Below are 14,710 nucleotides of genomic sequence, written 5' to 3'. Positions count from 1 at the left end.
GAACACGAATTTAAAGATCCTCCGATTTGCATCGAGGCGGCTGTAGGATCTGAACCTGTTCTTGGCCTCTCTCCTGTAGGTAAACTCGGCCTGCAGTGAGTAAGCTGATGGTACGTGCTGTGTGGACAACACCAACGTTGAGAGACGATTGGATTGCTTCGCCTGATGACGACCGCTTGTGTTGTGATCGAAACGTCGTAGTTTTATTTTATTTTAATTTGAACCTATCTACGTGACTTTACCGAAATACCCAAAGAATATGCTTCAGCTTATCTTAATCTTTACTTCACAGCGATGTTTATTCGACGATACGTTAAATATATGTTTTTTTTAATTTGTAGCACGGATACAAGTGAACACACGCCCTCACAATAACACATCTCTGTAAATAAATGCATTTAGGCCACAGGGTGTTCATTTTAAAACAAATAAAATTAATGTTATGGGACCTCCTTTGCCAGTACCAAAATATGACAGTAGGTTTTCCCTTACAGCTTTCTTTTGAGCCTAGTCTCAAAACGGTGTTAGACCAGAGGACGCCAAAAGTATTGTGGTTAATGCAGACTTGTTCATGTTTTTGTTTCTTGTTTGTTGCGGTTGCACCCGATTCAAGAGCCGAATGGCTCACAGGGCTATACCTAATAAATGAAACTGAAAACTGAAACTGACATGATTCCTTGTAAAAGGTTTAATTTTGGTGTTCTAATATCTTAACACAGCTGTTTGTTGCCAGAAAAAAGGATAAACCCTATTATAATGGTAGGTTTTTACCCTTTTAACTGGTACAAAACTGACACCTTTATTTTGTACCAGTTAAAAGGGTAAAAACCTACCATTATATTTTGCCTCTGGTAAAAGAGATCTCATAGTGATAAACCCTATTCTCAAGATTAACGTGATACAGTGCATCAAATCGTACAGTTTTCATAACTATCCAATTACATTCATAACACTATGTGACACAATTTTTGTTCCTGGATAGTAAGTGTTATTTCGTAATTGATCATGCCTAAAAAGTATAGAAAATGACTATTATTCCCCACAAACTTTGCTTTTGTGACCAGGACAGTGATATTTTGAAATGTACCTATTTTCAATGAGAAAACGGGCGAATTTGTATCTTTTCGTTCACATAAAGTCAGAAAAAAAACATATTAATCAAAATTAACATGCATTTATACTAAAGTAGTACAAAAATGACTACAAAAGATTTAGAAGTGAGTCGTTTTTCGAGATTTACGATTATACTGTAAATCACTTCCACGAATCAGCCCCCAAATGTAGTCTCCCATCATGTTCTCGTTATACTGTCCTTGGTAGCGGCGTTCAAAGTCCAGTATATCCTGGTGGAAGCGCTCGCCTTGCTCCGAGTACGCTGCCATGTTCTCCTTGAATTACTCAAGATGAGCATCAAGGATATGGACCTTGAGGGACATCCTACAGCCCATTGTGCCGTAGTTCTTCACCAGAGTCTCAACCAGCTCCACATAGTTTTCGACCTTGTGATTGCCCAGGAAGCCACGAACCACTGCAACAAAGCTGTTCCAAGCCGCTTTCTCCTTACTAGTGAGCTTCTTGGGGAATTAATTGCACTCCAGGATCTTCTTTATCTGTGGTTCGACGAAGACACCGGCTTTGACCTTTGCCTCAGACAGCGAAGAGAAGAAGTCTTGAAGGTACTTGAAGGCTGCCGACACCTTATCTACAGCTCTGACAAATTGTTTCATAAGGCCCAATTTGATGTGCAGTGGTGGCATCAGCACCTTCCGGGGGTCCACCAGTGGCTCCCACTTGACGTTGTTCCTCCCCAAAGAGAACTGGGTCCGTTGTGGCCAGTCCTGCCTGTGGTAGTGCGCCTTGGTGTCTAAATCTTTCGTAGTCATTTTTGTATTACTTTAGTATAAATGCATGTTAATTTTGATTCATGTTGTTTTTTTCTGACTTTATGTGAACGAAAAGACACAAATTCGCCCGTTTTCTCATTGACAATAGGTACATTTCAAAATATCGCTGTCCTGGTCACAAAAGCAAAGTTTGTGGGGAATAATAGACATGTTTTGTACTTTTGAGGCATAAGCAATTAGGAAATAACACTTACAACCCAGGAACAATAAAAATGTGTTACACAGTGTAATCATAGCCAATAGGTTTCATCAAAGTAGTTATCAACAAATACAATGTTAAATGCAATTACAGTCGAAATCATATTGAACTGCAGTTCCATCCATTATAAATGATAATATCCATTATACCGTGACTGAGTTTGATAACACATTACACGTATATCCATTTTCTGTAACTATTTAATTATAATTAATATGCATTATAACTGTAACTATATTCTGTGTACGTGTCTCTCTCCGAGCATTCATTCATTCACACCTGATGACGGTTGCTTGTGTTGCAATCGAAACGTAGTATTCTATTATTGATTTTACTTTCTTTCTACGTGACTTTACCGAAAGAACCAAAGAGTAATGAATTACAAAAGCCATTATAACTGTGGTCGACGTGGACAGTCCGGGAGATGGCGTCTGAGATCGTGTGGCAGGAGTTGTTTAGTACCGATATCGATGTTGTTGACATTGATTATGGTGCTCTGCAGCACAGTTTTAATGATATTGACTAGGGGCTCGGCAACCTGCGGCTCTTATAGGGCTGATTCTGGACGTTATTCACGTGCGCGATCGCGGCTCTTGAAATATTATTTTTCAAAAAGACTCGTATTGTTATTTTGGCTGCCGACCCTTTTTAAATCCTTTATATTAAGTTCGCTTGCTTGCTTGCGCGCTTGCTTGCTTGCTTACGACCGTGCAAATCTTTCGGTCGTTTTTTAACCCACTTCCCGTGATCCAATCGAGCTGACATTTTCCACACAGACTCGTTGTGCGTGACAATTAATGTTCGTAAAAAAATTTTTCCAAAATGTTACACTTCTTAGGACAAAAATATTATTTTAATTACCAATTGCTTAATGGTGGCATGCAATCATCTGACCCATAGGTGGCAGCCATCTCAAGCCAGAGGACGAGAGGACTCTAGCCGCCACGCATATAAAGGATTTATAGTGAAAAACTTTGTTTTTACGGGTTATACTTGTTATAGACCCAGTAACGACTCACGAAACAGGTCCGGGTTGGTCTCTTAAAACGACGAGACGTCAACAACATTCGTCGCGAGCGCGCCACCAATTCGAGCGGACCAAAGGAGGTGGGATGCGCGCGGTGTCATCACGAGTGGCGAGACGACTCACCGCCATCAAATCTCCCAATCGGAGCTGACTCCGAGACTTCACTTCGCTCTTGCTCCGTCCGGAGCTCCTCCAGAATCTGTTCGTCTCCGTTCGTGCCAACGCCCAGAGTCCGTTTAGATACCTCCACCACCACCACGACCTCCTCCTCCGCCCAGCAGCTCTTGGGAGCGCTGCTCCTCACTCTTTGCCAGCAGTGACTCCGTCGACTCTTCTTCTCGCTCTCTCTCCTGTCGAGAGAGAGAGAGCCCTGCCTGCCCCTCCCCTCGTCGTGTGAGAGGCGGCGGAGCTATTAAAGCGTTCACGGAGTGAAACCGCAACTGGGGAACCTCAGCCGGAGAAACCCAATGGGACGGCCTACTAAGAGGGGGAGGCATTATACGGGTGGGGGGGGGAGATACAAAGGATTGTATTCCTGAGGACAGGGATCTTGTCAAAGCACGCTCCAGCACGAACCAATACAGCGGTGGCCAACGTCTCAACAGACCACGAGCCAGACAAGTAGCCACATTTTCAGTGTACACTGTAAATATTGAGTTTTCGGCACAGCACGGGAGACATTAATTATTTCCTACTGTTATAGTAGCTACTTTCTACGTTATGCCCCTTCAACAGAAAGCCGCATGTGGTGGATTAAAGAGTCGCACGCGGCTCGGCAGACGCCAGTTGAACTAATCTATTTAAAAAGTCACCCACTTACATTGCGACCCATTGACTTACTGCATAGGGCCAGGTGTCGTTACTGAGTGCAGGCGGTGCAAGCGCACCGGGGACCCATCGGTTGGAGGGGACCCATCGGCTGGAGGGGACCCATCGGCTGGAGGGGACCCATCGGCTGGAGGGGACCCATTGGTTGGAGGGGACCCATCGGTTGGAGGGGACCCATCGTTTGGAGGGGACCCATCGGCTGGAGGGGACCCATCGGCTGGAGGGGACCCATCGGCTGGAGGGGACCCATCGGCTGGAGGGGACCCATCGGTTGGAGGGGACTCATCGTTTGGAGGGGACCCATCGGTTGGAGGGGACCCATCGGCTGGAGGGGACCCATCGTTTGGAGGGGACCCATCGGCTGGAGGGGACCCATCGGTTGGAGGGGACCCATCGGCTGGAGGGGACCCATCGGCTGGAGGGGACCCATCGGTTAGAAGGGACCCATCGGCTGGAGGGGACCCATCGGCTGGAGGGGACCCATCGGTTGGAGGAGACCCATCGGCTGGAGGGGACCCATCAGCTGGAGGGGACCCATCGGTTGGAGGGGACCCATCGGCTGGAGGGGACCCATCGGTTGGAGGGGACCCATCGGCTGGAGGGGACCCATCGGCTGGAGGGGACCCATCGGTTGGAGGGGACCCATCGGCTGGAGGGGACCCATCGGCTGGAGGGGACCCATCGGTTGGAGGGGACCCATCGGCTGGAGGGGACCCATCGGCTGGAGGGGACCAGGGCGTGGGGCTATGGAGGGGCTGGTGAGGTTGACAGCTCCAAATCGTATCTTTGCACCATGGGCGCCATACCCGACCACGTGAATTCACTGCTCTCCTTTAATGAGGGTTCAGAGGCAGCAATCTACCGACGTTTCCTGGACCCCCACGCCCCCCCCCCCCAAGAAATCATGGATGGTGAAAACCCGCAAATCAAAGCGAAAAACGCTCGAGTGGAGCTCGCCGATCCAACTGGGGTGGCTCCACACGCACGCGAGCCACAGCCGCGTTAAACAACGCGCCGCGGGTCGGTTCAACATGCCACATTGACCGCACAGAGACGCGTCTTCGACAGGCTTCGGTGAAGTGGAAGTGGCTTCCCATCACTCTCATCTCCAACCTGCGTGGAAGACAATCCCACCCCCCAAATCTGTGTTCGTTTTCTGTGACGTTAAGAGATGCGTAGTCATTATGAATGAAAGGTAACAATGGATGGAGCAGAAGATGAAACATACTAGTTAACAACATTTTTAAAGTGTTGACAAAAATAAAGCCCCACTGCATAATTGTATGCTATCGGACAGTTATTGACAAATGTGATATGTTTAAAGTCTGTTTGACAGGTCACTCTACAGCTCGTTACCTCCTGTATGACTAAACAGCATATACGAGTACTCTTTGGCTTTTTCGGTAAAGTCACGTAGGTAAAAATTTAATTAAATAAATGAATAAACTAAATTAAAGCACGACGTTTCGGAAGCAACACAAGCCTCCGTCTTCAGGTGGAAGACGCCACAGCAAAATCAGTGGTGAACAAAGAGCTGTTTAGAGACACGCGATTATATGGGGTAAGCGAAGGGGGAGGAGCCAAGGAGTCGGTGGGGAGGGGGATTAGCTGATTAACAGATCAGGGTAAGTGTAAGAGAAATGTGAAGCAGCCAGGGCGGACCGAGCATTGGGATGCGGATACTATAGAGGCTCCTGGGCATAATGCTATGGGGGGGGGAGGGGTGAGTATTGGGGCACTATTAAAACACTGTACGTCAAATTTCTGAGTGATGGTAGTGTATAAAGCTGGGAGTAAAAGAATGGGAATATGGATGACTGTATAACTATAAAGAAGCTAAAGTTTAACTTGGTTAATTACATCCTTCCAATGATTGCTCAATTTGAAACCATCCTCTCGGTTGAAGTTATGTCTATGTTTGTGTATCTGGATGGCTTCATGGACAAATCTTTGGTGGTATCCAGGTTTGCGGAGTACCTTGGTATCGGAGAACACAATGTCATGATATCCAGCAGTATTATAACATGAGCCAAAGCTTGCCACATCTTGGAAGCCAACCGAGAACGTGCCTGGATAGTGCTCAGAAGGAGCGACTACGGTGTACAAGACAGGTTTCATAGGTTTGTTGCTGGGTGGGATATGCCATGGACAACACCGGGAAGTGCAGCAAAATCCACTGTGCTGCGATATGCTCCAACATTCTCTGCTCCATACCTTCACCAACCCTGCATTGACGAGCACAGTAAAGCACGGTTAGGGAAAAACCCTCAACCCACAGAGTTAACGTGTCCAACATTGCCTGAGCCTCAATCATCTGCAAAAACAATCGGCTGTCTCTAACACTCACGGACCTTCATAGACCCATCATTTCCCACGAGTACAACCTTAATCGAGCTAATTCAACCAACCATCACAGAAGTGTTTTATCAAACCTGCAAACGCCTACAACAGATACATTCCAAAACATTCCTAACGCTTAAGACCCCCAACCGAAGCCTTACACCATTTGTACTAAAGCAGTTCCTCTGAGAACGATAATGCAGTTTGACCACGATGCAGAAATGAACAAAATTGTACATGTTTAATGTGGAAGAGGGACACAAATCAATACAACTCGCATTCTGTATTTACACACCGCACGCGAGCATAGTCAACGCAGGTCCAATATGGGCTGCAGAGATTTGCTTCAGCCTCTGAAGCACCCGACAGGTTGGATTATCCAGGTAAGGAGCCAGCAACGTGAAGCACCTGGGCCAGGGTTTGGCCACCCACCACAGCGGTGTTTTTCCATGTTTACCGATTCACCTTCTTTCAAATACATATTACATAGATGCGCGTGTCACACGCCTCGATAGCGAAACACATTCCACGTTATCTAGTACCGATTCAAATTGATATAAATCATGTCTCAGTGTCCCACTTGACGTGTTTTGAAATTAAGCATGATAAATGTTTATTTTAAAGGGGGTAAACTCGGAAGAATGTACAGGTATCCCTGGGTTTACGAGCATTCATTTAATGGAATTTAGCTTGAACGCATTTGATAAATTATGGATATTCAATTAACGAAATCGAATTTCAGCATTAACAAAATGTCACAGCACGCGCCACGAGATCATCAGACAAGCACCCGGAAGGCTGCGCCATCCATCTGCTGGTGTCATGGTGTCCCTTCAATGACACAGCGATGCCTCCACATCGCCTTTCCAGTCATTCCAACATTTTTTGCGCGAGTTCCCTGAAGAGGTTATTTTTGCTTTAAATTATTCAATCGTTTTCATATTAGTTATTATTTATGTATTGTGAAAAGATATATAGGGGTGTTTTTAGGTTAGGAGTAGAGTTCGGGGTACAGTTTGAATGGCTGTCCGAAACACCTATCATTTTTAGTTTTAAGTTAATGGGAAAAAGTCGTTGCGATTTACGAAATTTTGTATTACGCGTCTTTTTGAAGAACGCATTCCTTTCGTAAATCACGGGATATCTGTACCATGGTGAGGGAGTCCGGGAACCCCTGCATCAAGCCCTGCCCTTGGCAGAAACGGCTGCAGGTTATTCAGGTGCTGCCCTGCACCACTTGCACAGGCTGTATGCACAAGGGAGGCTCATGCTTCTCCACCTTTACCATTTAAATCACAACGTTATATTGGGAAACATGGCCAATTATCCACATGCATTCTCCATTCTGTAATTGAAAAAAAGTTCAGCGACTGCCAATGCACTGCTGAAGACATCACAACTGTGCTGGTCATGTGGGGGGTTGTTTGACCATACTTCACCAAACTGGTCAGTGAGGGTTGGCAAAGGGGGTTACAGCCCAAAATCCTGTTCCAATACCACTCGCCACTGATGTTAGCCATGGGCAGGAATCAAGCTCAGGCTGCCAGATTCATAGTACAGTGTCTCAGTGCAGCATCAAGCTGCTCCCCCTGATGATGCTTCTTCAACTTCTCGATCTCTTGTTCACCGGTGCATGTGTAAATGTGCACGTCTTTGTAGTTATCCACATCTACAGATTATTTGGTCAATTATTCTGAGCGAGTCATTTTTGCAAAGGCCAACTAGGATGTTTAATATGTAATAAAAATCGTCTAAGTTTATCATAATGTGTTTTACACATTCATCGTCGACTGCCAGGACCAATGTTTCAATGTAGAACCTAAACAAATAAACACATTTTAATAAAATAAAAATTACATCACCTTTGAACATTGTGTGGACTTTCAAGAAATTTAATTGAGCGCATTAATCTTATTGGTTCTTTCGGTAAAGTCACGTAGTAGGGAAGTAATAAAATAATAAAACATAATAAAACAATTCTCACGTTTCGGCCACAACGCAAGCAGCCGTCCTCAGGTGAAGAACATGTCTGTCGATAAGACAGAGTCTGAATGACACGTCCTAGGCTATGTATTATTCTAAGACATAGGGTAGTGTATAGTAATACAGTATACAATTTGGTGTTGGGTTTGTCTATGGCAGCATATAGTGTGGGATAGACCCGTGTGATGTAAGGAAAAAGTTTAAAAAGTTTAGCTGGAAGCATATTATATTTTTTGCGACCTAGAATTGTAATGTATTACTTACGGTTGGTAGCTCAGCTTATTGAGAGTGTATTTGGCATACTGATGATACTATGTAATTTATACTTTAGTTTTTTACGTGGTTGTTTGGTTGCTGCAGCTGCATACTATTAACATTCCTTCCCTTTGTTGGTGCTGCCCCTGCCCCCTCCCTTTGATGCTGCTAATCCTGCATAATGCATGGGCATAATATGACTTTGAAAACCCCCCGCCCACCTCCCACGCATTTCACAATTAGCACTATTCGCATTCCTGCATTTCCCATAAATATGCTAAATTCCTCTTCATATGCAAATTATTTTGTCAAGGCGCTCTTCCTCCTCCCTCCCAGCTTAAATAGACGCTCCAAGCCTAGGACGTGTCATTCAGACTCTGTCTTATCGACAGACATGTTCTTCACCTGAGGACGGCTGCTTGCGTTGTGGCCGAAACGTCGTGAGAATTGTTTTATTATGTTTTTATTTTTATTATTTTATTACTTCCCTACTACGTGACTTTACCGAAAGAACCAAGAAGATAAATCCCTGCAGTCACGAAAGCTTTAAATCGAAATTTGAGCGCATGAAGTTTAATAAAAATGTAATTTTAAAAATGCCCTCATTTTGTTTGATTCATAGGTATGCATACATGCCCCGACATGTTCTGGTGTCCCCTGGTTTACTTGACTTATGCTTTGCGTATTTTGTTGTAATTTCTAACTCTAGAAAATCATGCCGCCGCGATCCTGTATGGTTTGCACTTGGGCAATCTTCCCGTAGCCACCACGGCCGAGGTCATAGTCTGTCCGGTACTCGTCTCGTACCTGAAACCAATCAACGCACACGCACGCACACACACACGCACATTAAACAGGTAAACGTGGGAGAATTGTTTAAAGCATGACCAAAGGTGTAAATATAAACAAAGCAGTGACGTTTATCAAAATGTGAAAATTGAATGTTTCAACGTTACTCTGCTACCCTCTACTGAGCTAACGCTATCGTCCAAATGGGTACCAGTCCACCATGAATCATCACCGTGGGAAATAATTAACGCTACTCGATGAGGACAAGGCATTTAGGCCATATTGAAACTTGACACTTTTCTGACCACGCCAATTAACTTAAATAATCATCTTTGCTTGGCATGCAATATTTATTCAATGGTTAAAATAATCGTTACGACACATGCATTGCATCGTGCATGAGAATTTGTTATTTTATTTTCATATACTGTATGCGAACCTCACAACCACTAAATATTCTATGACAGCAACTGCAAAAAATAACATTGAATTGTGGCCCCGAATCCTAAGATTTAATTAAACTGTACATAATTACGTGTTAAAATCAATCGAGTCGAATGGAATTTGCAGTCTCAATTGAATTTCCTGTTTCATTGGCAATATCTGGTTTGTAATACCATTCTTCCTCTGTGCTGTGTCATTTGTAAGCTATATTATTCTATTCAACAGCCAAAAACGTAAAACATACATATTTACATACACAGTTCAATGCATACATACATACTGTTAGAATTGTATCGATTTACTGTTACAAGTGCAGTAGAACACCAACAAGTCACCTGGCCTCCACTCTTGCCACGGCCGAACTGGCGGCCCTCCTTAAATCCCGCGTCCCAGTCCGTTCGGATGATCCTGTCATCCAGCCGCGTGCCGTTCACGTAACGCAGGGCGTTCTCCGCATCCGAGCGGATGTAGTACCTTGGCTCGAGTAAAGGTGAAAATGTTTTCTGACATTGGAGCTTTACTTCGCCACACACAAGTCACAGTGGCACTGGGGATCGAGAGAACCGTGCATTGTGCAAATTTGTGAATAAACACAAACCAATTTAATTTCTCGACATAAACTGAAATGTAAATACTCTTTGGTTCTTTCGGTAAAGTCACATAGGTATAAAATAAAATAATTCACGACGTTTCGATCGCAACACAAGCGGTCGTCCTCAGAACCAAGACTATAAACTGAAATGTATATCATAATTTCATTTTATAGAGCGCCATTCATGCGATTGCATCCCACAACGCTGCACATCAATTATCCAGTTCCGTACAAGAAAATATAACCCAAAGATATCTACGTGCCTTTACCGAAAGACCCAAAGAATATGAATTTCTGCAGTCACGAAAGCGTTAAGTCAAGAATAAAACCCCACTACTTCGCAAAAAAACCCCCATAAATAACGAGATAAAAAAAATACACAAAACAAGAAAAAATTGCAGAGAAGTCAATAATACCGTTCGGACTCCATACCTCTGACCATAATCCCAATATTTCACCGGATATATCATACATCTAAATGCCATTGCATCTCAAGATGTGTTATATATAAAAAAAAAAACTCTCGAGAACAGGCCAGGGAAATGCAGAGATCCTCGTCTTTCCTGGCTGCAGGATATCGGCAGCTCCCCTCTTGAGGCAGCGCATGGGAGGGCAGCTGCTCTGGAGTATGGCGCTTGGAGAGACTCATTTCTTAACAACTGCTTTTTGTATTTGGTTTGTTGTCCTTCCCCCACATCTTCCATTAGCACGGTCGGTTACATACGGTACGACCGAAGTTCAACATACGTACAAATAGTGCCTTCCTAAAAACGTACTCAAGAGTCAGCGAGACGTTTCTGAGTAAATGAATGTACAATACTATTACGCGACGGCCCTCATAGACCAAAGGATACTCGACGAAGCAGAACCCACAGGAGGTCCTCTTGACCTTGTCAAGGCCCATGATGATGCGCTTGATGTCGCCGCATTTGACGAAGAGCTCGTGAATCTGTTCCTCGGTGGTGTAGAATGACAGGTTCCCCACGTACAGCGTGCAGCTCCTCCTCAGAAGCTCCTCCTGCTCCGTACGGCTGCCCTTTTTGGCACAAGGAACAGAGTCAAAGCATTGGCACACACGTGGGACGGTAATCAAGGTGGTAACAGCAAACAGCACCAGATGTCTCATGCCAAGATATTAGGAAGCCACCTCAACTATGCAATTGTCATTCATCTCGATTGAGAACTCCCTTCTTTAGAACTACTTATTTCTGTTTAGTTTGCTGTGCTTCCCCCGCACCCTCCGATTAGCACGGTTGACCACGTACGGTGCGAAAGAAGTTCAACATCCACAGCGTACAGTGATGATGATGGTGGTGATACAGTGGCGTGTGCAGGCAAGGCGCTCGCACTAGGCCTCGGGCCTGGCCTCCTCCCGACCAGGCGAGGGCTGCATTTGGCAGCGACGCCGCCGCCGCCTCCTCCCCTCTGTTCCCCCAACGAGCCTCACCTTGAAGTGCTGGTCGCGGTACTGCGTCACCTCGGCGTACGAGTCGCTGTCGAGGGTCGCGAGCCGTGGCAGCGACGACGACGACGACGAAGAGGAGGCGGCGGCGGCCATGGCGACGGAGTCCCGAGCGGACGGGTCCCAGTCGCCCGCTGCGGGCGGCGTGGAGAGGAAACTGTGGCGGGGAGGGAGCGACGGGGGGGAGGGGGGGCGGCAGTAAAAGGTTCCGGGCGGAACCTTTAATGCCGCACAGCGCCACCCACTGCCGTGGCACGACGTAGCCCGGGGGGGGGGCGATCTGAAGAACGATTCAAACTTCATTCGAAGCTTTCGTGACTGCAGGGATCACTCTTCTTGGTTCTGTCGGTAAAGTCACGTGGGTATAAAATAAAATAATATATAAAGACGTTTCGATTGCAATACAAGCGGTCGTTGTGTTGCGATCGAAACGTCGTGATATATACATTTTTTGTTTAATGTTATTATTTCCCTTCTACGTGACTTTACCTACAGAACCAAAGAGCACGGATTCCTGTAGTCACGAAAGCTTCAAATCTAGTTTGAACCACGACACAGATACGTCTTTCTGTGTGTCTCTGTGTGTCTCTCTGTGTGTGCCTCTCTGTGTGTCTCTGTGTATGTCTCTCTGCTTTTCTGTGTGTGTCTGTGTGTCTCTGTGTGAGTCTCTCTCTGTGTGTGTCTATCTCTGTCTCTGTGTCTCTCTGCGTGTCTCTGTGTGAGTCTCTCTCTGTGTGTCTCTGTGTGTGTCTGTGTGAGTCTCTCTCTGTGTGTCTCTGTGTGAGTCTCTGTGTCTCTCTGTGTTTCTGTGTGTCTCTCTCTGTGTCTCTGTGTGAGTCTCTCTCTGCTTGCCTGTGTCTCCGTGTCTATGTTTTGTCTCTCTCTTAAATTTAACAAACTTTGGAAGAACGTAATCAACCAGGTGGGGTGTTGTCTGTCGTGTTGGACGACTCTCTGTGTTGCGTCGCATTATATTTCCAAGTTTACGAGGTTTGTTTTCTCATTCATTTGTACCTGATGACGGTTGCTTGTGTTGCAATCGAAACGTCGTATTCTATTATTATTTTATTTAATTTCTTTCTGCGTGACTTTACCGAAAGAACCAAAGAGTGATGCGTCGATTGTAGGCGGTGTACGAATATCATTCAGTGGGCGATACAGATTATTTTGTCTTAAACAGGGCACACCTTCTGCATGCATTGAAAGCCGCAACGCGCACACTGTGTGACACATCTCAGTGGGATGTGCTGTAGTACCACGGTGTTCTGGGTGCTCAAGGGTGGTGGGGCGGTGCATTCCCACATTGAGTCGCAGAACATTGGTGCTCTGTTGAGATCTAGCAAAGGAAATGCTGCATTTTGGTACAGTATTTGATTTACGTAGAAGGTGTGGCCTATAAAAACAACAAAATTGACATTTCAGGACTGTGCCTTTCGTGTTTAGCTTGTTGTCCTTCCCACGCATCTCCGTTTAGCGCGGTTTGATACGTACGGTGCGAAAAAAGTTCAACATACATACAGTACATGTTGGTTTTCACTGGTTCAAATAGGCCTTGCACTGAGCTGAAGGGTTAACCCACAGTGTGAGGAGTTCACTGCGAAAGAAGTTGAACATACACAAGTTCAACATACAACATACACTCATCCACCCGTGGCAATTCAGTAAAATCTGAAGTCTTAGACACTCCCTCTCTCCACCCCTTCACCAACTGGCACTGACCAGTATGGTGAAGTATGGTCAAGCAAATGCCCATGACTGACATGATTGTAGTAATGGGGCAGATCGTAATCAAAGGAGAGTGGATTGACAAAGGGGTGTAGTAAAGTCGATGTGTTAGTGGACTGTTCGCTGGTAAACTTGATCAGTTGGTAACCCCCTCCTCCCGATGAAAGCACTTCATGATATGTTTTTATTAGAACATCAAAGGTCGCCACACATTTAACACCACGACATTTTGCAAGCGTAGTAGGAGCCGAGTTGTAAAAATTACGTAAGTGAAATTAACTTGTGTCAAGTAAACCCTGCCAATGCATGTGTCCGGGCATGTCGGGTCCCTCAGACTTCCACAGTAAGTTGCATCATAACGAAGGGTCACAGAAGAGCTGTGTGCTTGACTAAAGCATGGCAGTACTACACAGTACAGTATATATCTAGAGCGTACACTTGGCTACTTACGTTGCATAATACGTTCCACATATATATGCCCTCTATGCAGACGCCATGCATCTCATAGCAAATTCATGTAATGTTGGTTGACCTTGCGTGAGCTTCTCATACGTCCACCTGGCCAGACATGAGTACCTGTTGTCCACAAACTCAACACCGGCTCTAGATAATTATCCCGTGCTCTTCTCACACCTCAATGTGACTTGTAATTTGGACATGTCATAAGACAAAGAATCAGACCTCTAGCTAGTTAGTACATCACCCCGTGCTAGATAAGTGCACGGAGCAGGATGTTATTAAACCAATTCCGAGATACCTTCAAGTAACCTTTGTAAGCCACGCATTAGGGTGTTACTTGCGACGTTAACATATTCTCGCATGAAAATGGTGCATGACAACCAACCTGTAAAAAAAATACACAGAGCTGTAATTCAGCTGAAGTGAAGCAGCAAAGTGAGTATTATATGTGTGTGTGTTCAGTCATTGGTGATCAGGCTGAGACCATGAACTCACTACACCGGAGAACATGTTTAATCACAGGCAACTGAAACCCCAGACATTGGGTTAGTGTTGCTGCCTCTCCACCCTGACCACTGAGCCACCTGGTTCACCTCCGACCGTAGGTAGCTGTAGATGGCTGTGAAGAGCAGTCTTGGGACCTCGAGAGCAAGCCTCGGCCTTGAGGCTGGCAGCTCAAGGACATGTTCTGGTCCTTGACCTT

General features: G+C 45.4%; 1 protein-coding gene across 1 annotated transcript; it reads right to left on the bottom strand.

Moving 5' to 3' along the window:
- Positions 1-6,520: 6,520 nt before the first annotated feature.
- Positions 6,521-11,991, bottom strand: LOC144946963 (nuclear cap-binding protein subunit 2-like). Its single transcript, XM_078876031.1, has 4 exons — positions 11,809-11,991; positions 11,216-11,397; positions 10,105-10,243; positions 6,521-9,343 (listed from the first exon to the last, which is right to left on the bottom strand). Exons 1-4 carry the CDS (start codon positions 11,917-11,919, stop codon positions 9,242-9,244), a joined length of 534 nt encoding a protein of 177 aa, XP_078732157.1. The 5' UTR covers positions 11,920-11,991; the 3' UTR covers positions 6,521-9,241.
- Between the last annotated feature and the right edge of the window lie 2,719 nt (positions 11,992-14,710).

The sequence above is a fragment of the Lampetra fluviatilis genome, chromosome 43 (assembly GCF_964198595.1).
Source record: "Lampetra fluviatilis chromosome 43, kcLamFluv1.1, whole genome shotgun sequence".
NCBI classification, from domain to species: Eukaryota; Metazoa; Chordata; class Hyperoartia; order Petromyzontiformes; family Petromyzontidae; genus Lampetra; species Lampetra fluviatilis.
This window is presented reverse-complemented; position numbering and strand designations above follow the sequence as displayed.

What these genes read in the sequence shown, in the direction of transcription:
- LOC144946963 (XM_078876031.1), bottom strand. Translation starts at nt 11,919, where the DNA reads ATGGCCGCCGCCGCCTCCTCTTCGTCGTCGTCGTCGTCGCTGCCACGG. An exon ending in TGTGGGTTCTGCTTCGTCGA is followed by an intron (nt 10,244 to 11,215) that starts GTATCCTTTGGT and finishes ACTCGAGCCAAG; the next exon opens with GTACTACATCCGCTCGGATG. An exon ending in GTGGCAAGAGTGGAGGCCAG is followed by an intron (nt 9,344 to 10,104) that starts GTGACTTGTTGG and finishes GATTGGTTTCAG; the next exon opens with GTACGAGACGAGTACCGGAC.